The 25,230-nt window shown below is 43.9% G+C and overlaps 1 protein-coding gene across 23 annotated transcripts in view; it reads right to left on the bottom strand.

Moving 5' to 3' along the window:
- The window catches only part of KIAA1217 (KIAA1217 ortholog), a 333,401-nt gene that overhangs the window by 165,849 nt on the left and 142,322 nt on the right, over window positions 1-25,230 (bottom strand). For 11 of the 23 annotated variants that reach the window (XM_035129887.2, XM_060280831.1, XM_060280846.1 and 8 more), the window contains exon 2: window positions 12,859-13,136. In XM_035129887.2, the coding sequence (XP_034985778.2) occupies window positions 12,859-13,136 (278 nt within the window). The other 12 variants (XM_060280828.1, XM_060280830.1, XM_060280832.1 and 9 more) reach the window with 6 other exon arrangements.

The following is a 25,230-nucleotide window of genomic DNA, read 5'->3' as shown; positions in this document are numbered from 1 at the left end:
AAAAAAAACCTGTTTAGCTTACTAGTACAGCTGTCTTTTAAAATAGTAAAGGTAAAGGGATCCCTGACCATTAGGTCCAGTCGTGACCGACTCTGGGGTTGCGCACTCATCTCGTGTTATTGGCCGAGGGAGCCGGCGTACAGCTTCCAGGTCATGTGGCCAGCATGACAAAGCCGCTTCTGGTGAACCAGAGCAGTGCACGGAAAAGCTGTTTACCTTCCCGCTGTAGCTACTTGCGTTTTTACGTGCTTTCAAACTGCTAGGTTGGCAGGAGCTGGGCCTGAGCAATGGGAGCGCACCCCATCGCAGGGATTCGAACCGCCGACCTTCTGATCAGCAATTCCTAGGCTCTGTGGTTTGACCCACAGCGCCACCCGCGTCCCATATTTTAAAATAGTATCCGTATAATAAGATAAGCCAAAGTATGTTCAAACCTCATTCTGCCACACAGAGCCACTTTCTTCTCCCCTTTGCACACTTTCTTCTCCCCTTTGAGCAAGCAAACCAGGAATTCTTCTGTTAACTACGGTCTCCCATTTTGTCCACACTGGGAAGCTATGGTGAATGACTTCAAATCAAGGCAGGATATGAAGCCAATTTTAAAGCAGGGCTTGTTCTGAAGCCATTCGTCGCAGTTTCCAGTTCAGTTGTAATGGGACACGAAGTTAACTGAGGACTTCCGGGTTCATTTGCCAGCTTACACAATGAGGTTGCATTCAGGGGGGTGAAGCGCAATCACATAAAGCCAAGATATGATATTCAGAACACACCCAATCAACAGCTAGAGTTACAAAGAATTAAATGGGCCTGCTTGTGTATTAGCTATGCATGGTGACAAAAGCACACATCCCCTTTGTAGGCAAAATGGTTTGCTCAAAAGCTGACGTATGCCTTGCTTTGATAACACAGCGGTAGCTACTAAAACCCAATGTGACAGTAGGTTTCTAGGTAGGAGGAAGCAGGGCTAAAGTGGGGTGGTTTTGGGGTTGTTGTTTTTTACAAATTACTGGTGAGTTGGATTGCCAATGAAGAGGAATGAACCAAAGAAAGACCACACACAAATTGTAAACAGCACCTCTCTCCCAGATGCAAATAAATGGAGTCACATCAAAGAAAACAGCCCCTTGTTGTTTGATGCACCGAGACGCAAAATGCCCTAGTCATCATGGATTTTGCTAAATTGGTGCAATTTCACGAGGAAGTGTAGGCTGAGGATATAGGAGCCAAGAGGATCTACACTACAAAACAGTGCTGCGCTCACAGGCAATGACGGCAGGGTCTTCTTCCCTAATCTGTTGTGCTGTTTCAGCAAATGCATTCACCAAAGACAAAAGAAACAGAAAACGCTTTCAGCTAGAGATTTGCCTGTGTTATTTACTTTTGATCCCCTAAACAGATCTCTGCAAAGGAGGTTTAAACCTCAAGGATTAAAATTAGATGGAACTAACTGACCAGGTGTGTCCGGCTCAGCCAGCTTTTGTTCAGAAAGGCACATGCATTAAAAATGCCCCAATACACTCACTGGTCAGAGAATTACACACAACTCTGTTTGCATTGGGCATTATCAATGTAAAGACATCATCCATTACTGAAATTCCCCATTCTAAGCCCAGGGGAAGTCCTGCCTGCACCAACTCTTAAACAAACATGCTGCGTGTGAGGTTCAGGGAGGGCAAATGATTTTCTGCCGCCACAGTATCTTTGCAGGTGCAGAAGCGATCACTTAGGAGGGGCAGCCTGCTTCAAGGAACAAAATCTTATTTATGGGCTTCTCTCCTTTTAAAGGTTCCTATTAACAAAGATTACAGGCCTGCCCACCCTGTATTTGAGATCAAAGCTTGCTTCAATATCTGTTTTTCAGATGGGCATGTTCCGAGGTCACTTTCTGTTGTCCTTGCCAGGTACTCTTAGAAGTCAGTGTTTAACCCGCCCTGCCCCAAGGAACCTTGTCCATGTACCTCACAGGGATTTCTGTGGCTCATTCTACCATCAGTTCACAAACAATACCAATGATGCCTAGAACATGCTCCTGTGATGCCTACACACTGTAGGGGGAGACTAATAATAGTGGGCAAGCTTACCTTCTGAAAAGCTCATTTCCAAATGTCTTCTTGTAAAACAAACAAACCTTGATAAGCTTCTGAGGAAACTACTGAATGTTCTGAAAACACAGGAAGTTGCTCTACACCAGTTCAGACTATTACTCCATCTAGTCCTGCACTACCAGTGGCTCTACATCAGGCATCCCCAAACTTCGGCCCTCCAGATGTTTTGGCCTACAACTCCCATGATCCCTAGCTAACAGGACCAGTGGTCAGGGATGATGGGGATTGTAGTCCAAAACATCTGGAGGGCCGAAGTTTGGGGGTGCCTGCTCTACATAGTCTCTGGAAGAGGTCTTTTAACCTGAGAGATACCAGGCCTTGAACGTTCTGTATGAAAAGCATGTGCTCAACCCAGGGTACCTCCTCCAAACCAATGAACCTGGGACCTTCTACATTTGAAGCATGTGTTCTACCACAGTGTTTCTCAACCTTTTTTGGGCCACGACACACTTGTTCTGTGAAAAAAATCACGAGGCACACCACCATTAAAAAAGTTAAAAAATTTAACTCTGTGCCGCCCTATATTATAATTATGACTGTAAGAAACACTTGCCAAATATTGCTTTCCGGTGGGTTAGCGCTGTGTATTGGCGGCCACCAGGCTCGTTTGCACTGAGCTTTGGGAAAGAGGAGGAGAAATATTGCTTTCCGGGTGGGTCAGTCTTGGTTATTGGCGGCCGCCAGGCACGTGACAATGCAAATCGCCCTTCCCGTCACTGCATGTCGCGGCACACCAGCCAGCGTCTCACGGCACACTAGTGTGCCGCGGAACAGTGGTTGAGAAACGCTGTTCTACCACACAGATATGGCACCCTCCCCCCCCCGAAGGAAAACCACCGTAGCATGAAGGCAGGGTTAAAGGAATCTGTGGTCCTCCAGATGCCGTTGGACTACAATTCCCATCAACCTCAGCCAGTGTGGCTCACGATCAGGAATGATGGGGATTGTAGCCCAACAACATCTAAAGCAGCCTTTCCCAATCTTGGATGCCAATTCCCATCTCCCCCAGACAGCATGGCCAACGGTCAAGGATAGTGGAAGCTGTAGTCCAGCAACATCTGGAGACCCAAAGCTGGTAAAGCCTGATATGGAGAGCCACAGGTTCCCCACCTATGTTTTCGGCGTAAAAAACGAATGAGGCTTATAGTGACCATCACATCAGTATGGCTCTCTGAAAACACTCCACAGCAAGTGTCAGCTTTGTTTTGGCAGTAGTCCCCCCCCCCCAACTGAACACCAAGAATCATAAAAAAGGAGACTTGCATCTCTGATCAGGCAGAAGAGGACAAAACACAGATTGAGAACAAATTCAGTACTGGGTTTGGTGAGACCAAGAAGCAGACTAGAATGTGGTGGACAATGTCCCATGACAACTGCAGTGTTTTTGAAGCATCGTGACCCCAATGAAAACACACCCAACCTGCTGGTGCAAAAGCAGAACAAATGAGCCACATCCATTTTCCTTTGCACTTTTCTTGCACCTTTCTCCTTGATATTAAAACATGCTTAGATAAGCTCTTGGCAGTGACTCCATGGTTTCTCAGTCCAGGACTTGTAGATGACTTGCCTCAGACAATGCTGCAAGAAAACAAATACAGAGGAGTAGCTGCTGCTGCTATCAGAGGCAACTGAACAAAGCCCAGTCAAGGATTGCAACATGGCCAGGTAAAGTCTTACACACAGATATGAGTGAATGCCAAGAGGCTGCTCTGAAACAGCTCATTTCGGATGCCTCCCCTTCAGAAAGGAGAACTTTGGAAACAGACTCTGGGGCAGGGCAAGGGTCTGTGATCAGGAACAGTTCAAGCAAGAGGCCATGCCTGGCATGCAGAAGTGACTGTGTATGTCTAAAGAGGCTCTTTGGCCTGATTGCTCATGGTTCTAAAATTGCAAAGCAACCATTCAGAGAGAAAGAACAGACAGCACTAAAAAATCAAAGCAGTGAACTGCCTTCACCTTGATAAGGACCTGAGCTTGGCAAACTGAACCAATCCTTTACTGTATATCCCTGCCTGATCACTGATGCCTTGGGGGGAGTGACTGTTAGTGGTCCTCCATGGCTCAGATGCATGGCTCTCCTATCCACCAGGAACTGTTTAGTAATGTGTTTTATGGAACTCCTTTCCAGCTGAGGCCAGATAGGTCACTTCCCTACTGAACTTCCAGCACCTACTGAAGACATTTTTATTATTATTCCAGCAGGCATTTCAGCTGAAGTCTGATTTTATCATTTAAAATAAATAAATAAATTCCTTCCAGTAGCACCTTACGGGACCAAATAAGTTTGTCATTGGTATGAGTCTGCATGCACACGAAAGCTCATACCAATGACAAACTTAGTTGGTCTCTAAGGTGCTACTGGAAGGAATTTTTATTTTTATTTTTTGTTTCGACTACGTCAGACCAACACGGCTACCTACCTTTATCATTTTAATTTATTGTTGTTCTTTGCATTGTATTTTTGTAAACAGCTTAGAGACTATTATAGATAAGGGGTATATAAATTGTTTAAATATACTTTAAAAAATAGGAAACCGTTAACAACCGCAAACCTAATTCTAGTTCCGTTTCATCTCTTTAGGGCAGTCCAGCAAGAAAACAGCATGAAAACTAGAGTAGGACTAGGAAGATAGGAGGAGGCCCGGTTCTTAGTGGTCCCACCCCCTTGATTTTGATGGTGCTGAACAAATAGGCCCTGACCTGCAGGTTGCTTAGGGAGCCGGCCCTTGCATTAGGCAAAGTGAGGCAACTGACTCAGCTAGAAGGTGCACTTGGGAAGTGCTTCGTCTGGGGACAAATATACCACTGCAAGACCTGAACTGCACTTCCAGCCATTCCAGTGGAACATGAAATGCATTTTTCTGTGCATAGAAATGTGCTCCATCCCTAGAGGTTCCCTACAATGCCACTATCCACAATCATAATGATAGGTACTCACTAGTTAAATATGTATCAATTCAGAACACATAAGATATTCTTGCTGCAATCAAATGCCATTTTCCTACATATGGTTACCAGCCACAAATTTATTCACATAATATTAACATTGACTCGTTTTTCTTCATATCCCCCCTTCTAGTCTTCCACTTCATCAACCACAATCAGCATAATTAATGCAAATATGCTGGTTTATTTGACACATTGTTCAATATGACATATTTCAATATTAAACATATAACGATTCAGATCCTTTCCCAACACACATCACACACACACACACACACAAAGCAGGCTTGGAATTAAGTCTATAAATTCCCATTAATAACTAATAGTGGCAATTTATCCATGACTGTCAAGTCAAATAGATCTGCAATGCACTAGACAAAAACAAATGGGGTTTAAAAAGAGCTTAAAATGAATTTTCATTTGTTTTCAATTATTTTGTTAGTGTTTTCAACTGCTAAATTTACTTCTGTATATGAACAGCAAATGATGAGAGCTCTTTATACAACTCAGGATTTTATATGGTTTGGGCTAGAAGCATAGAAACTTGTTTTGAACCTTCCCCAGGTATTCTGCTATGCCTCTATCCTTCATTTACATTTCACAGGTGTCTTTAAATTGAATCTGTGGCCTTTCATGTTACAAACAACTATTTGCCAGGACACCAGTTACTCATACTTTAACCCTGGCTACCCAAACCAGTCCCTTTGACTGTCAAACTGTAAGAAGCCGCTCATTTTATTGCAGCAACAAAAAAGAAAAAAAGAAATCTACTTCTATCCATGTAGCTTTTTGGTCGATGGGAAAGAATTGATTGTGCTCTTCCCCTCCAAACATTTTCAATCATATAATGTAACTTGTTATAAGAATGTAGCACCCATTCCAAAGTTGCCCTTCCACAAATAATGTTATAATAATAAATAATAAGGACCTCTGCAGTTTGCATTTTGAAAAGGCTGTTTTATCCACACACAAAAACCAACAACTTGTGACATTACATTTGATTCTTAACAGTGAAAGCAGAAACTGTTAGTAAGAAAGGTTCTACCAATAGAATAAATCCATTTTCATTTTCTGGTTTCTCGTCTCTAATACCACACTCGTATTAAGCATGAGTCACCTAACTTCCTCCTTATTTCACAGCATTCAAAAATCTGCTGATCATTCAAATCAAGAGCTGGGGTGGGGAGGGAGAGGGGGAGGGAGAGGGAGAGAGAGAGAGAGTACATCATACCAGAAAACTCCGTTTATTGATTCAGTTCTACTCTCAAGAAAATAACACAGCCAAGTAGATTTCAAACAACCCTATTATAGTCGTCGCAAAGCGAAGGAGGACATTTTTGTTTACCTAATTGCAGGATTCTGGAGGCAAGCCAGGAAATACACTCGAGAACAGTTCCCAAGATTTGAGTAGTCACCCAAATCTTTAGTTCCGAACAAACTCTCTTACAATCCCAGGCAGGTAAAACGCCTCCCACGTGTCTCCACTGCAATTTATTTAGCCCCCTTTCACACACACCCTCCAAGTGAAACTTTCTCATTTGCATAAAAGCAACTTCCAGCCTATGGGACTTTGAACGGCTACATGTACCCTTAGCTGCCTTAACATGCTTTTCCAAGCATGACATCACAGATCTCCATGGTTACTTAAACCCCACCTGCCTACACAGTAGAGTTAACCTGTCAGATTGAGGCCGCACAATGCAACTGAACTGTTTCCTTCCGAGTAAATGTTTAACAGTCTACTCCTTGGCATGGTGCTGATCTACTACAAAGCAGGTTTATAAAAATATAGAACACATGTTTATTTGGCTTTTGGAGGCGAACAAACTGTGGGAGTATATGACAGGTCTTTTCTAATAACTGTGGAGCGAAAAATGTGACCTGCCCAACAGTGCAAAACAACAACAACAACAACAACAACAACAACAACAACAACAACAACCTGCAAGGGTGCACACACCCGAAAAACTGTTGTGCTGAAGACCCAGGCCTCCTAAGGTTTTGCTAAAACAGCTTCTGCAGGTTCATTGTTTCCCTTTGCAACAATTCTCTTTTCTTTTTTAAAAGAACCCATAATGCCCTTTGGGCAGCACAACCTGTAAAACTGGTTTCTCCTGGAGACTTTCTCTCTCTCTCCCCACCCCCCATTTTATTTGGCAGGAATTCAGCTATTTTTTAACAGCCTTCCACCGCTGCTGCGTGCATTATTTGAATCTCACAGCAGAACCTCCTCCTCCGCCTCGGCTGCTTTTCCTCCTGCACTGCCCCCTTGCTAACCGCCATGGCTCTCGAAGGACAGAGAACAAGGAGAAAGAGCGGTGCAGTTCTGTGGACCTACCTGCAATGCAGGGAACTTGGCACACCACGTTCAGAAGCTGCCCCTCCAGAACTTCCGAGACCTTCAGGAATTACACACACACACACCACCTTTTCTTTATCTCTCTCTTCCTTCTTTTCAGTAAACTCCGGGCTTCCCTGATCAAAGCATGCTGAAAGTTTCATTTTCCATCTCACCAGCGGCGCGGGGGTGGGGGGTGGAGTGGAGAGACACACAACACCTTCCTCCAATCCAGTCCGGCACCAGCTTCTGGATTTGTGACAACCTTCCTACTATTCCTTTCAGAAAGAACTTCTGAGAAGTTCTGCCTTAGTTTCCGGGGGAATTGTTTTGCAATAAGAGCCACACCTGTCAGAGTGCATTGTCTGTATCATAACAGTGCCTGGGGGTTGATGTTTAGATAAAGTTTCTTCCACTGGGTGCCGACATGCCTATTAGAAGCACTTTTCTTCTTCATGCTAGGTTGATATCTAGATGGAGCTTCCCTGGACGCAGCAAGGTTTACGGGGATCCCTCCACCTGACTACTCACAAAAACGTAGAGGATCTCTGGGAACAGCCTCTGATGCAAACTGATGACCTGACAGTGGAGGAAGTCCCAGTGACCACAGAGAAGGTCATTTGTGTGCTTATGGGTTCTTTGGATGCTGTCCAAAACCCATTAGGCAGCAAAGGGTTCATAAGGTGGAAGAGAAGTTGAAACACATCAACAGATCATTTCTGTCATTCTACCTGGCTGCTTCCCAGCAGTAAAACAATAGATGTGATTGTGTCCCAATAGAAGGAAAAAGGGGTGGCTTCCCGAATGCTGAGCTCCTTGGGGGGGGCACCCACACAAAGACAGCAAAGTACACAGATGGCATGGATAAAGCACCCAACTGAGTCATTGGGAACAATGGTAAAGCTGATGTTTGGCTGTGGCTGTCTGCAAACTCAGATTCTCCTCATTTTCATTATTTGGCAATAATTTTACTTTTATTTCTTTAATTAATTCCCACATTGCCACAATGTAGACATTTCTGTACACTTCATCTGGTTGGGCACCTTTGGAAAAAGAGAGTATTTTGAAGGGTAGCTGCATTTCAATTTGATTTCAGGACATAGGAATTGGGGCATTTCACATTAAAATGCGAACTGAACTAACTCACTACTCTGGGGCACTGTGGGAAATTAAAATGGCAGCCCTCAACGACCTGGCAATTTTCGGAGTGCTGTTACCTGTTACTAGCTATCACCACTACCATGTAAACCACCCAAGGGCCTACCAATAGGCAATAGAGAGGAGGAGAAGTCTCAGACGGGCCTTCACAGACTTGGAGCCAATTTTCTTATTAGGTCCTCTTTGTTTTTTAGCCTCCACCCATGCAGAAGCTTATGGGGCAGCCAGCCTTTCCTGCAATCCTGTGGCACTTTAACCTTTGAAGAAGGGCAGACCACACATACACACATTACCAATTAGCCAGGGATTGTCTGTCACAGGTCTTTACGGCCGATGAAGAAGCAGGCTTCGCTAATTGTATGACAGGTTTCCATGAAATAGTTTTAAGATGAACAGCTTGTTGTGTATGCTATCTTTAAACGCATCTCTACTTTGATCATGAACCTGGCGAGGGAATGATTCTAGACAAAGGCAACATGTTCTCACCCTCTGAGGAATGATGTTGCTTTAAAGGTTATGCACTTATTATCATACCTGATACATTTATAAAATGTATAAACAGGAGATATTCCTTTGACGCATGCATGTTTTACTCAGAAGTAAGTCCCACTGAATTCAACAGAGCAGCACAATCTTAACCATAGCTACTCAGAAGTAGGTCCTACTGAATTCAACCTTGCTTACTCCTGAGAAAACGTCACTCCCTTAGGATTGCAGTCTTAATATAAATTAGCAAGTATGGCACATTTTAAACAAGCAGCAAATGCAGTTACTGCATTATTCGTTCTGTAATTTATTGGCTTCGGAGGGAGATCAAGTTGCAAAATGCGTAGGGTTGTCTCTGCAATAGTCTGTTCAAACTTGGCTTGCAAGTATCTTCGCCAGTGGAACAAAATATTTACATGACTCAGGAAAGATCTAATCTCACATCTCTTTTTTAAAAAGAAAAAAGAAAAAGAAAAAAAGCCAATTTGTGCATTATCTTTAACTACCACAGTGCATTCTCCACACAGATACTATAGTTCATTACAAAGATAACAAGCACAATCAATGAATCAGTCAGGGAAGAGCTTCAAGATTTCAAAGTCAGAGGGGGAAAGAGGGGAGGCACAAGCAGTACTCAGAGATTTATAGCACTTGGCAGGAAATCAGAGCTCTGAGAGAAGCTCCAACATCTTATGAGCTGCTGCAGGAAACACCAGTGTTGTACCAGAGTTCCCTGCAAGCACAACACGTACATGCGTACATCACACTAGAGAATAGAGATAACTTTAAAGCACCAAGGTATGTGTCTCTGGGGAATGCAGAACAAGAAAGCGCTACATGAGAACATGCGAGCGTACAAAGTGTGCTATTATGAAGTTGATGGTGATTAAAATTTATTAGTCGCTTCTTTTGCAAAAGTAAATCACATTAAAACCACCATAAAAACAAGGCAGAGAAAAATCTAAAACCCAATTCATATTTTTGTAAAGGCAGGACTAAAACTTCCCACCCACTGAAGGAGGCCACAGATAAAAGCCAAAAGCCTGGCGGAAAAGAAATGTTTTTGGCTGGTGCAAAAGAAACACAGACAGAAACTGGCATATTAACCCCTCCCAAGCTGGCTTAAATGCAAATAGCTTTTGCTATGACCCCAACACCTCTTCTCACCCACCCTTTATTAAGTTGCTCCTGTTCTGCCCATTTGTGTTATAGCTTTGTGTTATAACACCGGTCTTGAAAGCCTGCATTGGCTCCCAGTACGTTTCCGAGCACAATTCAAAGTGTTGGTGCTGACCTTTAAAGCCCTAAACGGCCTCGGTCCAGTATATCTGAAGGAGCGTCTCCACCTCCATCGCTCTGCCCGGACACTGAGGTCCAGTGCCGAGGGCCTTCTGGCGGTTCCCTCGCTGCGAGAAGCCAAGTTACAGGGAACCAGGCAGAGGGCCTTCTCGGTAGTGGCACCCACCCTGTGGAACGCCCTCCCATCAGATGTCAAAAAGAAACTACCAGACTTTTAGAGGACATCTGAAGGCAGCCCTGTTTAGGGAAGCTTTAAATCTTTAAGAAATTAGTGTATTTTAATATTTCTGTTGGAAGCTGCCCAGAGTGGCTGGGGAAACCCAGCCAGATGGGCGGGGTATAAATAATAAATTATTATTATTATTATAGCTTTGCTTTAAATGTTGATTGTAATGTCTCTTTGTATAAACTATATTAGGTGCATTTAGTTGTGAATGTGAACAGAAACAGCTTCTTTATGACCATTTTCACCAGAAACAGAGCATCTGGGTTTTGCATTTTCTCAGTCTATAATTTAAGTTGTGTCATTCAGAAAATGGCTCTTTGATTAGATAGTAGCTATTTTCACAATCTGTCTTCCGCTTCCTCTCCCTCAGTAACGTCACTAACAAGTGACACATTCCAGACACAGAGGAATTGTCAGAGTCAGCTGTGGATGTTTTATTTGACTTTGCATGCTTTTGAAAAGGTGGGGTAGGAAAATGGAATCCGCCCTCAATCTTAAAATCATTTTGAAGACTTTGTAATGACATAATGCGGGCTGACCAAGGATCTCAGTACTAAATTTAATTTCCACATTCCGGTCACCACCTCAGGCTGCTTAGCCACAGCCAGTAAAAGCCCGCCCAAATTGATAGTAGGGCTGCTAGTTTTAATTATCACACCAGTCATCTTAAGCTTTCATTGATCAATTTCTGGGGGCCAATCTAACAGAACAATCAAAACTATAGGAAGCCAAGTATAATTTATACTGGTGTAACTTTCCCATATTCTAAACTCCTTTCAGCTAAGCTAACCAAAGCCTGGCAGAGAGAAACCAAGCTTTTAAAACATAATTTGACTTGGACCACCCTTTTTGCCAGTGTAACTTTTGCTAGGTAATATGATCAAGAAGAAAGGAATTTGGAACAGGGGTCTGCCCTGTCCCACCTCTGGCATGCCTCATTAAGGTGGCACCCCTGAAAAAGTTCTGAGAATTTTGCCCTTTCTTAAAAGTCACTGAATATTCCCCATATGCCCATTTCAGCAAGGTACAAATTTGTCTTGAAAACCCAGAGTCGAATAATAATCCCAACTTTGGTTCCAGCCCTTGGGCTCCAGCTCCCAGCTTGTCCCCGGCTCCTGCATCCCTCTCAACAGCCGCCTATGGCTTAGCTCTGACAAAGAAGCAGGTTGTGCTTTCATGCCCATGTCCTATAACTGTGTTTAGTCGAGCAAAACTGGTGCCTCAGAGCCTGTTAAAATACTTCTGTCACAGCAGGTTGATAAAGGCTCAGATTCAAAGCTCACAACCAACTCATGGATTGCATCCAACTGGTTTTACTCAGAGCAGACCCACTGAAATGAATGAACCAATGGGTTGACTCTATGCAAACGTTACGAATATGACCCTATGATTTGGAACCCAAACCCTGTGCTGAGCTTACAAATATGATGACCTTTGGATGTTATGGGCTGCAACTGCAGTCATTCCAGCATAGCAAATGGCATGGGGTGATGGGAGTTGTAGTTTATTATCTGGGGGACACCATGTTAGCTACCCATGGCTTAGAAATACCTTTCTGTTCATCACTCCTTCCTTGAGAAGCAGAGGTGGATCAACAGCCTTATAACAATGATATGTCAGTTCAAGTATCACACACACCTTCATGGTTTGTAAGCTTTCTTTCAACGACATCCAGAGAGCACCACACTGGCTACCCCTGACTCAAGAGAGTCAGGTGGTCTGTAATTTTGTCCTAAAGAATTTCAGCCAATAGAAAACACACAATCAGGTGGGTCATGTGGTGGCAGTGGAGCAACTCTTGCTAGACTATACCATTTCAGACCGCAGAAGCGGCAGGACTGAATATTTGGGTGCTTAGTATTTATAAACCCTAAAATTACCAAAACAAAACAAAACAAAGAAACAAACCATTTAAACATGCTAGATTAGAATACTTTTCCCAGACAGGTTAGTTTTCTACGTGCATGCTCCCTCATACAAAAAAACTTCCTGCAGACAAACTCTCTCCTGCTTGCACTCTGAAATGTAGCTGCACTGTATGATTCTCTAAGACCGAGCAATTCCTGTATTTTATCAGTCTGATATGGCAGCTTCTTACATGTACGTAAGCTCCATATTGATTCCTTGCAAGCGTAAGGGCTCCCCGACTGGCTTCAGTATCAGCACGAGCTCCATGAATTCGTTCCCATTCAGCAGCAAAGCCCACTTGCATGAGAATTCCATGTGTGAATAAATATGCACAAGGGTTTTAGCATCAGAACCAAATCCACATTTGTAAACATTTGCTTTGTCTCCCCTACCTGATCTCTCAGTCTTTCTTGGTGCCCCATGATTGCAGTGGCATGGTGGGGATATTTCTGCTTCAGATGCTCTAGGAAAGCTTCTCTCTTCTTGTCCATATCTGATGCCTGCATTCCCAGAATTTCTCTGGAACTTCGAGGGCCACCTACGGTGTGTCTCCGAGGAATGTTGCGGCCTGCCTTTGCAGAAGCCTGGCTGTTTCCAGAAGCACCAAGTTCCTTAGGCCACAGGTATTCTGCATCGTCTAACGAGGTTGCATGCAAATTGCTTTTCTGGTCTGCAAATCAAAAAGGTGAGATATGATCAAAACAGAATCTCAGCAGTCAAGCCAGAAGAAGAAGAAAGTTTATTTTTCAGTGTGAATGTACATGGCTTTTTAAAAATAGCATAGAAGGATATGGTTCTGCACCGTTTAATGAGGAGTGATGTGATTGGGCTTAACTAAGACGACCACTAAAATAGTAAAATAAAAAAATTCCTTCAGTAGCACCTTAAAGACCAACTAAGTTTTTATTTTGGTATGAGCTTTCGTGTGCATGCACACTTCTTCAGATACACAGTATCTGAAGAAGTATCTGAAGAAGTGTGCATGCACACGAAAGCTCATACCAAAATAAAAACTTAGTTGGTCTTTAAGGTGCTACTGAAGGAATTTTTTTATTTTGCTTCGACTCAGACCAACACGGCTACCTACCTGTAACTAGAACTAAAATAGTAGTTTGCATAAGCTATATAAAACAATGTGAAATGCTGGATGGAAAACGGATCAATAAGCAAACCATGTCCTTGCTATGAAGTTCTCTGTACTGAAATAGGGAGGGGGAATTAGTGGTAGATCCCTTTCTTCCTTAAACTTTAAAATCTTTAAGACTTTTTTTATTTAAAAAAAATCATAACACTCCAGTACTTTTTAATGGGATTGCAATGAGCCTTCCTTTGGTGATTGCAAATGATAAAATTATTTTCATACAGTAGAGTTTGAATACTTAATCTTTTTTCAGTGTGTTTTCAAAATGTTCCGAAACGTCTGTGAAATAATAAGAAAAAAGCACTTCTCTTTTCTTTGCTCCCTGTCCCCCCACCCCACCCCCGTTTTCAGACCATAGCCATGGTTTTAAATTTCATGGATCTCACTTGGATTTTATGCCTCTCTGAGACAGCAGACTGGAAAATATAGTGTCACTTTTTCAATAAACCATTCTTTTGAGAAATGAAATAAAAGCAAGTCTATGCAATGGGGAGGGGGAGAGAAAGAATAACTGGATGCCGTGGGGGGGGGGAGTCAGATAACTCTTACAACTTTAAAATCTACTTTGAGGTCTGCCTATTACTGGTAGCTTTGTGGAATGAACACAGGCATAGCATGGATCTTACAGCTAACTTATCTGCAGGTAACAGAAGAATACAAACCCCCCTCAGGGCCCTAAAGAAAAATGCAGGTTGAAGGTATGTTATCTAATACCTAATAGGAGAGGGGGAGGGAAATAGGCTCGTGGAGAGCAAAATGAGAAACATAACCACTTAAGATGCTTTCCAAGTCTATCTGTAACCTTACCTGCTATTAACAGACAGTCATGGCTCTCCCCAAAATTAACAATTATTTTTTGCACTCTGATCTTGTGCAAGCTGACTCAAGACTTCGATGGGGAATAAATGTGCATAGGACTGCAGGCATTGGTGTTAAAATGCAAATCCAAATGAGCTCAATTAGATTTAAGCAAACTAAGGAAGGAGCGTCTCCACCTCCATCGTTCTGCCCGGACACTGAGGTCCAGTGCTGAGGGCCTTCTGGCAGTTCCCTCTCTTCGAGAAGCCAAGTTACAGGGAACCAGGCAGAGGGCCTTCTCAGTAGTGGCACCCGCCCTGTGGAACACCCTCCCACCTGATGTCAAAGAGAAAAACAACTACCAGACTTTTAGAGGACATCTGAAGGCAGCCCTGTTTAGGGAAGCTTTTAATGTTTAATAAATTATTGTATTTTAATACTTCTGTTGGAAGCTGCCCAGAGTGGCTAGGGAAACCCAGCCAGATGGGTGGGATATAAATTTATTAATAATAATAATAATAATAATAATAATAACAATAATTGAGCATCCAACTGTTGTTTTGCTACACTATCCTACCCAGGGATTCCCCAACCCCAGAATTAAGTACCATTGGCTTCAATGGTATATTCTTTCACACAAGTCCTGTTCATGGGCTTCTCTTCGGCATTTATTCATTTAAACTTATATCCCACCTTTCCTCCGGAGCTCAAGGTGGTGTACATGGTTCTCCCAACCCCCCATGTCATCTTCACAACAAGCCTGCAAGGGAAGTTAGGCTGAGAGACAGCGACAGGTTCAAGGTAACCCAGCGAGCTTCATGGCTGAGTTGCAGAGTTGGACACTGCTGGTTGGCTAATGCGAGAGCAGGATGCTGGGCCAGTTGAGCCTTTGGTCTGATCCAGAAGGGCTCTTCTTATGTTCTTATAAGTATGCTTAGGATGGGAATCATGCAGCCTGACTCTCCGCATATTTGGAAGCAAGTCTCACTCCCATCTGAATGCACATCAAATAGAAGAAGAAGAGGAAGAGTTTGGGTTCGATATCCCGCTTTATCACTACCCGAAGGAGTCTCAAAGCGGCTAACAATCTCCTTTCCCCTCCTCCCCCACAACAGACACCCTGTGAGGTGGGTGGGGCTGTGAGACTTCAAAGAAGTGTGACTAGCCCAAGGTCACCCAGCAGCTGCATGTGGAGGAGCAGAGACGCGAACCCGGTTCCCCAGATTACGAGTCTGCCGCTCTTAACCACTACACCACACTGGCTACACCACACTACCTTAAAAGCTACATCCACCACCACCACCATTCTTAACATTTGCATAGTACTTTCAATATGCCATGCAATCTTTACGACAACCCATTAAGATAAGTTGGCACTACCGTATCATCCCCTATATTGTAGGTGCTGGGGCTGAAGCTGAGAGAGTGTCTTGCCTAAAGGCTACCTAATGAGTTCAAGGCAGAGGAGAGATTAGCAGCAGAGACTTTCTGATTTATCTCCCAGGCTCTTACCGGTGACACCAGCACTTCTTTCAAATGATTCACCTGCACATCCTACTATTATAGAAACTGTTTTCTCTTAATTAACACCACTTCCATAATGTCCCCCTACGAAATATTTTCCTTTGCTTTTGCCATATTTGGCAGTTTTAGCACACTCCTTGACTTCTCCAGCCAATATTTACATCAATCGACAAATCTACAGGGCAGCTTCCTGCACTAACGGCAGAGAACTTGTAGAGTTCAACCGTGTCAGTTATTCCTTCACATCCCATAACGCTCCTGCTTTTGACCTCAAAGCACATTATTTCACTGAGGGCACCTCCCTCCCCTCCCCCCACGCCAATATCAACCATCTTGGGCTCCACACTCAGCAAGGGAGTCCTTAGTAGTAGAAGAGCCCCTGCTGGAGGCTGCCTGGTAGATGCTGACCTATGGCATGGTCTTCTTGGTGGCAGATCCCAGGTCTGCAGAATGCCCACCACAGTGAAATGTGCCTGTCTCCTTCATTAACACTCAAGAAAAAATTAAAAGCATTCCTGTTCAATCAAAGACTTAGTGGCTGGAAGATACTGGTCCTGCCAACCAGGAAATCATTAGCTATGAGGACATGTGCCTTTTAAATATTTTCATGCATTCCTGTTTGTTTGTTTGTTTGTTTGCTTGCTTGTTTGTTTAAATAAATTGCATTGTTTTGCTGCTTTGTTGTTTGCTACCTGGGGCTCCTTTGGGAGGAAGGACTCAACAGAAATATAATAAAGAAATAGACCCATGAAAATAACTAAGATGCCAGCTCCCCCTTTGTCCTGCAGGCCTCCATCAACCTTCCACACTGCTCTGGAGAATCCACCAACCCACTGGGGCAGAGTTTTAGGAGCCTCAGAGGGCTATGGAGGGCTCCCCTCCTTTTCTGCTAGCAAAGGAGTCCACTGGCTCAAAAGTGTTTCTGGGAATAGAGGGGTACCAATGAATTCAACCCTAGGTGTTTTATTTCTCAATAGGCTCAAAGACGAGATTCAAGGGCAGAGAGATTTGGATCTGCTAAACACTTTAAAAGCCAGTCAGCATTCCTGAGCACTTTATATTAAATTGTTATATAGTTAGGGGGGTTTAGAGTACAGCCGCTGCCACACATGCTGAGGGGCTGTTGGAGGATGAAATATTTTCCATGTGTAGCATAATTACAAAAACATCCAATCTCAATAATTTGAGGACAATCCTGCCTGAAAAGTCAAGGGAGGGAGAGAATTCTACCATAGCATGCTGCTAAGATAAGAGTCCCAGGCTGCAGTGCTCCTGGAGACTGCCAAGCTCCATGGTAGATCACCAAAGAAAAAAAAAGCTTAGAGTTAATGCTTTAATGTGGTACACTTTAAATGTGGGAATGTTTTTCTTCTTTGTCAGCTGAGCTTATGGTGTCAAATCAAAAGGCTTGTTGGCTTGCTGGCACTGCAGTCATTCAAATATCTAGTTCACCTTTCCTTGTTTTAAAGATCACAAAGCCAATGGCATGTTATGCCAACAAGTTCATTATGGACACTTCCTGGGGCTCCCAGGTAACTACAGCAGGGGTTGGGAACCTCCAGATTGTGGGCCTAATTATGCAGCACCCTCTAATTTTGCCCTTGAAGTCATTTCCTCCAAACCACTTGCCCCATCCCTGACGTCAGGTAAGAACATGGTTGTGACCGCTCTGAAGTCCGTTTGCAAGCGGTTTGTGATGAAAGTGTCTAAAATGGACTTCAAAAGTGAGCCCCTTTTAAGCTGCCGCCTGATGTCACAATGGTGTGTGCCCCTCAATGTTGGCCCACGCAAGATGGGGAAATGAAGGATCCAGCTGACGAGCTGTATCCAGTTCTCCACTCCTGATCTAAAGCTCACATTGAAGGCTCACATTGACAGCTAATTCTGTGGCTTTTGTCTGCACAGCAACTCAGAAACACCTAATCAAAATCTACAAAGGCTGCTTCAGACTTGACCTTTTCTCTGCACAGTTAATGTTTCTATACAGGGGAGAAATCCCTTTGGATTTTCCTTCCCTTGGCCTGGTTAGGCATCTCCTTAATCATCTGACTCAGATGAAGCTGTGTTGGATCAATGCCTGGTGATATTAATGCACTGGTGGGCCCCTGGGCCTAATGACTGCTGACATAGGTCCCAGTGTGGCCTGTTCCCACAAACCATGTCCACCAGCCCCACACCCGATATCATACACATGAAGTGCTCTTTTTCTAGAAAAAGAGGTGCCGGAACTCACCATGAACACCTCCCTTGTTCTCTTAGAATAGCAACGGCACCCACCTGAGAGGTGCTGGAACTGAGTATCCCGCTGTAAAAAAAAAAAGCCCTGAATGCATGACAGATGGCCATCCAACCTCTGCTTAAAAACCTCCTAGGAAAGAGAGCCCACCACCTCTTGTGGGAGTCAGAACATTATTCCTGATGTTTAGTCGGGCCAGGATCAGCGTTATATGCTCAAACCATCTTGCCCTGGTGAGCACCCTTGCCACCAAATTCTGCACCAGCTGAAAGGTTTCTGAACCATCTTCAGAAGCAGCTCCACATATAATACATTGCAGCTATCTAATCTAGAGGTTATCAGAGCATAGGCGGCAGAAGTTAGGCTATCCCTTTCCAGACGGGGCGCAGCTGGACCACCACCTGAAGTTGATGGAAGGCACTCGGCGCCATCAAGTAAGAATTTCATATACAGTATAGCTTCCAAGACCAGAGATGCTCCCTGTTATTACACTGCAGCCTCTTTGACATTCCACTGCACCAAGTTTAGTTCGTTCCCAGGCTCAGGAATGTTTAGATTTATGCATATGTTTGTTTACTACACATCCATGAAACGAGTAGAAGTTGTGAAACTGCCTTTACGAAGCTTACAATGTGATCTCTTTATTTTGCTTTAAGCAGTTGGAAACTCTTTCCATCCCACACATAAAAATAACAGTTGTTCTCTCAGAAAATGTAAAAACAACAGTAAGCAATCAATCAAGCTGAATCTACTTGGCTAAGAATGGCAGTGAGAATGTGAGGACTTCCCACATTATGTGTCCAAATATTCCACTATTTGAGCTCTGGAAAGTGTTGCATTAATATACACGAAACTCCTTGCTTTGTTACTGAAGATATTCAGTGAAGAGTCAGCTATAGATACTGTAAATAAGTCTGCATAGAGCAGAAAGAGAGAACTAGATCTGGCCCCGTGGGATTCCCCTGCCATAATACTTTTATTTAAACAATTTATTTACCGCTTTACAATAGTCTCTAAGCAGTTTACAATTCAAAAAGGAAAAGAACTTCTATTAAAATGCCTGCTGGGGCAACAAAATATTCAGTAGGCACAGGAAATTCAGTAGGGAGGGGACCTGTCTGGGCTCAGCAGGAAAGGAGTTCCATAAAATTGGGTTTTACTGGGTAACCCAGCATTGAGCATTTGGATGAAATAGCAAAGCACTGTGGCAAAAGGAACCAAGCTTTGCGGGCAACGATCACCAGCAGCACTTCCAAAGCACTCTGCCTTTTTGCAAGTGCCGGCAACCTGCAAGAGCCACACTTTCACCTGCCCCATGCTTGATGTCACGTATGATGCAAAGGTGTGGGGCAGTTGGGTGTTGCTTGTTCAAAACAACCTCCCGGGCCAAATGGCACCCAATGAGGCCCACAGGCCAGAGGTTCCCAATTGCTGACATATAGTTCAAATCAAATATGCTAGGCTGACTTGAGGCATTATAAATGATCTGACTTGCTATCTCTACTGGAAACGCGAGGGAGAAGAGCCAGGTATATAAGGGGCATATTTCGCGCTCGTAGTGGGTCTGCAGAATTGGCAATCACCAGTGTGTGTCACTGTCACCCAGCTTTGCCCAAAGCAGGAAAATGCAAGGAGGCCAGCCACAACAAGGAAAGCTCTTAACACCAATAGGCCAGAGAAAGTTAATTTATTATATTTATATATCACATCACACAGCCAGAGCATAGTCCAATGTCACCCATTGTAAAGGCACCACGGTTAGTCTTGACCACAGCTCTGGTCAACTATTAGAGCAGCCTCCACCCCCACCCCCTTTAACCCAAACATGAATTGGGGGGACCATTTCTTATTTGTTTTAGCCATATATTTCCATGCTGGCAGAGTAGCTGTTGCAACCCACCACAGATTTGCCTGTGACCTGGGAGTTAGTCCCCTGACCCACCACAGCAGAAGACCAATGCACCAGAGTTTGCTCAGTTTTGCTACTTCATCAGGACCCAAGCCCAAATTTGCCTTACTAATTGCATTTTATGATTTGTATTGATGCTCCATCACTTTTAGGCTACCAGTGACAGAAAGTGGTACACAAAAGCTGTAAAATAAATGAATGAATGAATAAACCGTTTCTGGTCTGTCTTCCCTGCCAAGTCATCAGGGATTAGCTCTGACAATAACAAGACTCTCTCTCTCTCTCTCTCTCTCTCTCTCTCTCTCTCTCACACACACACACACACACACACACACACACACACACAAAATTTCTACTTCAGATTCAAATTAGGAATATCTTGCTGCCCAATCCAAAATGTTTGTTCTTATAAAGAATGTAGTTTGCACCATATCCAAGACAAAACAGAGTGAAACTGGTATGCAGGACACCAAATATGCCCTGACATGAATTATGTGTCCATAATTTCTGGATGCACTCCAAGACACACTCATATTTTTTTCCCGTGGAATAGCACTAAACTCCGAGCGGTTTGCTGAGTTTTAAAACTTGAGCTCAAAAATGAAACCCTCACTTGAACTAAACGAGGAGGAAGCTTACTTTTATTGCATTTTTGGAAAACATAATATTAGAAGGATGGCCTCCCTTCACTGTGGGGGATAACACCCTCCCTTTTCATAGATTGCTTTGTGTTTCGTAAAATGTTTGCATCAAAACAAAAAACAAAAAACAAAACCTCTTGAACCCTTCACTTCCTTTCTGCAAGAAAAGTATTTCCCAAGAGAAAGTCAGATGTAAGAAACAGAGAAAAAACAGTCAGCCGCAGCATAATATATAAAGTATCTGCTCCATATAATCTGTCATGGAGATATAAAAAGCAGCAATGAGGGACAGGCTGAATGCAACTCCATCTACGCATGATTCTGTTACTCACCCTTCATCTGTCTGCTGTCTCTCGGACAAGCCAGGAGCGGCTCAGGTTTCTGGCTCTCAGCTTCCTCCATTGTCCCTCCCTACTTTCAAAACTGCACAAACTTTTGATTCAAAAGCCAAAAAACATGCAGCTTAGAAAACTACCAGGGGAAAAAAAAAAACAGCAGCCTCCCCGCCACCCCACCCCACCCCACCCCCCGTAAAGGAAAATCTATCCTCCTCCTTGACACTACAAAGTTCCTTTCAAAAGCGAACTACATTCCAGGAGGGCAGGGAGAGTCTGCATGAAACAGACAGAAAGTTTTCAGCAGACTAGTGGGCAGTATTTTCAAAAGCGGCTGTCGGCTTCAGCGGCTGTTGCTGAAATAGCCCCCTAAGCTTCTCTCTCTCTCTCTCTCTCTCTCTCTCTCTCTCTCTCTCTCTCTCTCTCTCTCTCTCTCTCTCTCTCTCCTCTGAGGCCCCCAACAGGTGATGGGTTTGCCTGGGGATGAGAGTCAAACCTAGTTCTTTTCCATCCAATGCCATGAAGCTGCTCTTCCACCAGGCAGCATTACTGATAGTGATTACAAGTCCTGGGAGGACAGTAATTCTAGCCTACAGAAATCCTGAGTTCTGAGTCAAAGCTCTTTCCGGACAATATCTGTATGCAAATAAGTAGCTCAGGTTTCTCAGCCACGTTTATTTAATTATTTGATTAAAAGGCTTTTGGACCTTTTTTAAAAAAAGAAAAAAGGCAAAATCACCTCTCAAAGCTGTTTGCAACCATGCACGAATACAAGCCTTTAAAATCCAACAGTAAAACCAGTAAAATACTACTACTACTACTACTACTACTAATAATAATAATAATAATAATAATAATAATAATAATAATAATAAAGCTAAGCACTTCCCAGGAACATACAAGATAGCATGCCAGCAAAACAACCCATCTATCTGATAACCTGGATTAGCCCCACAACGGTCACAACGAAAAGATGGGTCTTTAAGGGCTCATTTAAAGCTGGCAAAGGAAAAAAGCTCACCTGACTTTACTTGGAAATGGATTGCATAATTGTGGGGCCACCACTGAAAAGGCTCACTGATCTAATGGCTTTTAAAGGTAGACATTTTAACAGGGTCTCTGAAATGGGTGCAGACAGTTCTTAAGGCTAGACTACAGCTCCCATAATCCCTACCCACTGGCTGTGCTAGCTGAGGCTAATGGGAATTGGAGTCCAACAACACCTGGAGCCCCATATCACTGGTGGCTTTGAGTCATAAAAAGCATTCTGAATTGATCCCACTTTGCTCCTCTCTGGCAGAAAAAGCCAGACAAACTAGGAAGGGAATAAATTAGCATTACAACTGAACTCAGGATCATTGCTTGTTTCACCCTAACAAACCATGTTCAGCAAGCCAACAGCAAAACACGGTTTAAGGCTAGCTAGCAATTGTGGTTTGCTAGGTAAAATACAGCATGAGCCATTGTTTAGATCAGGGGTGGCCAACTCCCAAGAGACTGCGATCTACTCACAGAATAAAAAAACCAGCAGTGATCTTTTTTTTAGGAAGGAGGCAGGCCTGTTTTTGGGGGGTTCGGGTCAAAGTTGTTGAGTTTTTTTTCAGGGAGAAGGTAAAATGTTGAGCTTTTTTTAGGGGAGCCACAGTTGTTCAGCTTCTTTGGGGGGAGCCAATGATTTACCAGTGATCTACTGCAGATGTCCAGTGATCTACCAGTAGATCACGATCTACCTGTTTGACATGCCTGGTTTAGATATACCAGTAATGAAAACCTATCCCTTTCCTGGTTTATTTACAGTATCTGTTCTTGCCAGAGGAAGCACAAGCCATGGCTTACTGGGTCCTCACAAACGGGTTGATGCCCAGAGATAAGCTCACACTTGCTTTGCTCTTTCCTGGCCTTTTAGCACAGTGCAGCAGAGCAGCTAAATTTAGCATGCTGTCAGAAACCAGGATTGTGGTTGAGATCGCTTCTTCTTTCACACCGTGATCTGCCTTATGGTTTGTCTTATGGTTACAGGTCATGGTTAAGGAGGACTGACCTTAACTGCAGTTCCCAGCTGGAATGGCACACTAACCTAAATCTTGGCTTTGCTGCTGTGCTGTGCACTCCCAGTAATCCATAGTATGGTTTACTGTGACATGAAAATGAGGCTAATATGGCTTATTAAGTCAAGAACTTTGGCTTATTGTTTTGTGCAAATGCCACCTGACTTTTAGGGTTGCTTGCCACGTGACCAGTTAAGAAACGCTCTGTCCTTCCCCTATGCATAGCAGCTTGCTATACAGAAAATCTACTGGTGAAAATGCCCATTGCATGATGACAACTAATAAGCATTACTGTCCACTAATCAGATCACACTGCAGTAAGAGAGAGACACAGAAACAGGTGCCGATAAAAATGTTGGCAACTCTACTACAGTTGAGTAAGTCAAACTTGCAGGATAAAATGTGTAGATTTGCTGGGAAATGAGCAAGGATGAGCTCAATGAGTTTATTCACACTTGCTTTGATATATGCTAATTGGCTTGCTTTAATGTTGTACTTATCTGTGGGCTTGGGAAACTTGGTTCATGGCCTAGGCAGGGGAGTTAGCCATGAGACTTGGATGCCTGCCCCCTGTGCCCTCATCGGCAGGTGGACTGACAGGAGGTTTTTGCCAAACTCACATATGCTGTCTTTTGTATGAATGAATGAATGTTTTCCTGGTTAAGACAACCTCTCACTGCTGCAGTGTCTGACCTGCGTCTGTAACAGCAGTGGGGTTTTACAGGTTGTGTTGTACGTTTGCCCCTTTCTTTAGCAAAGGAACTGGCCATTCTGGCATTTTAGACATCCTTCTTCGGTATCCCTGCATCAAACCGCACAGGCCCACCATTCACTAATCTACTCAAAGGTACATTGGCACCTGTTGAGCAGAAAGTATTGCAAAGCTGCTCAGGAGACAGAGGCGGAGGAAAGGGGGTGTCACCACTGAGGGGGGTGACAAAATGCCAGGAGGCACTCACCACGGGGCCTGCAGGGCACCCGAGCCACGTGTCTCTCCTGGGAGAGACGCGGTGGCTTGAGTGTGCGCAGGCTCTGCGCTGCCCAAACAGTTCACCTGCTGCCTCCCCCCCCCCAGCTGTAGGGCAGCTGAGTGGGAGGAAGCAGGCAGACTCTGGAGGCCCCGCAGTGCACCCTGCTCCTATAGGCGGCTCACCCCGCCCCACCCCTGGGCGCGCCACCCCAGGCGCCCAAGCAGCTTTCTCCACCACTATCAGGAGAGAGTTCTTGGTTTTTGTATTGTTGTTGTTTAGTCGTTTAGTCGTGTCCGACTCTTCGTGACCCCATGGACCAGAGCACGCCAGGCACTCCTGCAGTTTGGTCAGACTCAAGTTGGTAGCTTCGAGAACACTGTCCAACCATCTCATCCTCTGTCGTCCCCTTCTCTTAGTGCCCTCAATCTTTCCCAACATCAGGGTCTTTTCCAGGGAGTCTTCTCTTCTCATGAGGTGGCCAAAGTATTGGAGCCTCTTCTTCAGGATCTGTCCTTCCAGTGAGCACTCGGGGCTGATTTCCTTCAGAATGGATAGGTTTGATCTTCTTGCAGTCCATGGGACTCTCAAGAGTCTCCTCCAGCACCTCTATAAATTTTGTATAGCACCTTTATAAACACTAACATCCCCCAGAATCATGTTCCATTATATTTTAAGAAAGCCTTACCCAATAAATGACTCGGTGATGGGAGCTGGAGTCCAAAAACATCTGGAGGGGCATGGGTTGGAGAAGGCTAGACACTTTCAAAGTCAAACGTATTATGTAACTCTTCCAAGAGCCCATTTGTCTGTGGAATGTTATCACCTGTTCAAACAGTTAAGCAGTAGAAAACACGGGATGCCCATTTCTAAGTTACGCAGGTACATTTTGCAGCTGTGCCCCACAAAGACCTTTTACAGGTGCTTCCACCCACCACTTCGAAACCAAGGAAGGCTATCTCTTGGAAACTCTCCTTGTTTGTGCATTCTTAAGGAAAGGGAGCCTTGTGCAGGAAAAGCATCTGGCAAATCCCAAGCAGAATTAAATTAAGGTTCATAATTGCAGCCTTTGTGAAATCTATAAAAGAAGACACTAAAAAGCATGCCAAGCAATAAGCTTGGAGAAAATTAGCTAGGCTGAGATACGAATTGGAAACTAAAATA

The sequence above is a fragment of the Zootoca vivipara genome, chromosome 12 (genome assembly GCF_963506605.1).
Source record: "Zootoca vivipara chromosome 12, rZooViv1.1, whole genome shotgun sequence".
NCBI classification, from domain to species: Eukaryota; Metazoa; Chordata; class Lepidosauria; order Squamata; family Lacertidae; genus Zootoca; species Zootoca vivipara.
Note: the sequence above shows the minus strand (reverse complement) of the source record. Positions and strands in the feature narration are given on the sequence as shown.